Source organism: Penaeus chinensis, chromosome 36, assembly GCF_019202785.1.
Source record: "Penaeus chinensis breed Huanghai No. 1 chromosome 36, ASM1920278v2, whole genome shotgun sequence".
In the NCBI taxonomy this organism is placed as follows: Eukaryota; Metazoa; Arthropoda; class Malacostraca; order Decapoda; family Penaeidae; genus Penaeus; species Penaeus chinensis.
In genome coordinates, this window is record NC_061854.1 from 33,417,288 (window position 1) to 33,419,787 (window position 2,500).

General features: G+C 52.0%; 1 protein-coding gene across 1 annotated transcript in view; it reads right to left on the reverse strand.

Annotated features, from left to right (window-relative positions):
• The window catches only part of LOC125044925 (fibrillin-1-like), a 22,666-nt gene that overhangs the window by 8,400 nt on the left and 11,766 nt on the right, over window positions 1-2,500 (reverse strand). The window contains exons 14-18 of the mRNA XM_047641887.1: window positions 2,029-2,500; window positions 1,345-1,911; window positions 1,046-1,231; window positions 239-883; window positions 1-114 (exon numbers count right to left, since the gene is read on the reverse strand). The exon at window positions 1-114 is cut by the window's left edge and continues 69 nt beyond it; the exon at window positions 2,029-2,500 is cut by the window's right edge and continues 1,055 nt beyond it. Coding sequence (XP_047497843.1) covers window positions 1-114; window positions 239-883; window positions 1,046-1,231; window positions 1,345-1,911; window positions 2,029-2,500 — 1,984 coding nt within the window. The remainder of the gene's footprint in view (window positions 115-238; window positions 884-1,045; window positions 1,232-1,344; window positions 1,912-2,028) is intronic.

The window sequence follows — 2,500 nt, forward strand, 5'->3', positions numbered from 1 at the left end:
ACACGTGGCACTGGGCGTTGAGACCACAATTACAAGGGTCTCGACAAAGCCCTTCGATGCAGGCCTCGCTGAAGAGACAGTCTGTATCTCGGACACATCCTCCTTGAGATGGAACTGTAGAGAAAATATAAGAATAATGTAAGCAAATAAGATAAAAATAATGTAAGCAAATACGTTATCAAAATATCACCTTCGTATTAGCATCAACGTGAAATAGTAAGTGACATCAAAAACTCACTTTCTCGGCATTCAATCTTGGCGTCGCCGTGGAAGCCGGGCGGGCAGGCACAGCTCATGGAGCGCCGAGGCTTGGAGTCAATGACCGAGCAGACGGCGTTGGGGCCGCACGGCTTGTGTTCCTCGCAGAGGTCCCTGCAAGTCGCGCCGGAATCCTTATCGTCGAAGCGGACGTACACGGCGGAAATCTTGCTGTGATAGCGTGTCACGAGCGAGCTGAGGATGCAGCCGTGCGTGTCGGGGCAGTCCTTGTCCACAACACACCCCAGAGGATCTTTCGGGGCCACACAGCTGAACCTCGGGTCGCCCTGAAGCCCTGACGGGCACGTACAAGCGTATTCGTGGTTGGCGACTCTGCACGTGGCGCCGACGGCACATGGGTTATAGTAGGAGCAGGGGTCCTTGCACTCGCCGTTGACGCAAGCCTCGAAGCTCTTGCAGTCCAGGTCCGCCGTGCATTCCACCAGCTGGCAGGACACCTGTGGGTTCCCTGAGGTACCTGGGGGGCACTGGCACTGAGCACGGTGATTGGCAGTGATACATTTGGCACTTGGTGGGCAGGGGTTGTCCTTGCGACACGGATCGACGCAAACGTTCTGTCTGCAGATTTCTGAGTCTTGGCAGTTATCGTCAGTTTCACAATCAACTGAAAAAGAAGAGACATTTTGTTAAAACTCGTCCTTTCACATATTTCTGTCAATGAGCAATATATATATAGTCACATGTGTATCTACACATATAAACACACACACACACACAACGTGTAGTTAAATATGAATTAAACAATAATTTACTCTTGGATATTTACTCTTATAACATCCTTCCTCTGGAATACCAGCATAGCCTGGCTGACAGTGGCACACAGGACGATGGTTGAGGACGGAGCACGTGGCATTGGTGCCACATCCGGCGGGACAGGGATTTCGGCATTTCCCTGCCTCGCAAGAGAATCGCAAGGGACACTCGAGATCAGTGCTGCAGTCTTCCTCAGTTACTGCAAAAAAGAATATCACGTTAATCAAATAAATGATCGTTGCAAGTTGTTGCTTTTCGAATATCTACAGAGCTTACAAGAAATAGCTTTTTCAGGTATTGAACTTAACTCACCTGCAATACAAGCATAGTAGGGATCGCCCTCGTATCCGTCGGGGCAAGAGCAGGACATCGCTCTGAAAGGTCTGTTGTCAATGACCTTGCACACGGCGCTGGTGCCACAAGGGTGAATCACCTCACAAAGGTCTTGGCACTTTTCCTCAATGCAACCTTGCAAAGAAGGGCAGTCCTTGTCACTGCGACATCCTGCAGTGGGCGGTGGGGAGCAGAATCGGTCAGGGTTCCCACTGTACCCTTCGAGGCACTTGCATGTTGCTCGGTGATTCTGTACAACACATTCAGAATTGGCTACACACTGCTGGAGGTCACACGGGTCCATGCATTCTCCCTCGCGGCACTCCTGGCTGACGGGGCACTGGGAGTTCTTCTGGCAGCCTGACGGTTGGCACCTGATATAGGCATCACCCTCGAAGCCTTCAGGACACGTGCATACTGGGCCTTGCTTGGTGGTTCGGCATTTGGCGTTCGGGCCACAGGGGTTGCTCTCCTTGCATGGGTCCACGCATCGTCCATTGACACATGCTTCTTCCACCGGGCAATCTGACCTTTGTGTACAGCCAACTGTGGGAAAGATGGTTCATTATAAATAAAGATGTTGTTTAATTTGTTTTAACACACAAACTATAATAATATAGATTTCAAACCCTATTTCAGACTAAATTGCACACTTAAACTTACTTGTCGTGCAGAGGACGTTGGGATCTCCCTGGGAGCCAGCAGCACAGGAGCAGACCCCACGGTGTCCAAGGGCACGGCAGATGGCCCCTGGAGCACAGCGAGTGGTCTGGCAAGGGTCTACACAGCGGCCGTCTTCACAGGTCTCAGCCCATGGACAGTCGTACTCTGTGGTGCAGCCTGGACTGGGGGCTGGCACGGTGACGCATTCCCTGAAGGGGTCTCCAGTCAGGCCCGGCCCGCACTGGCACAAGACACTGGCCAGAGGGCGGCCGTTTTGCACAGTGCAGGTTGCCTTTAGCCCGCAGGGATTATCTCGGCAAAGGTCCGTACATCTTCCGTCCAAACAACCCTCACCGGGATTGCAGTCATTATCAACAGAACATCCAGGACCTACAGGAATACACTTGTCTGTCTGTTGGGTGAAGCCAGCGGGGCAGCTGCAGACGGGCTTGTGATTAACGACTTTACATTC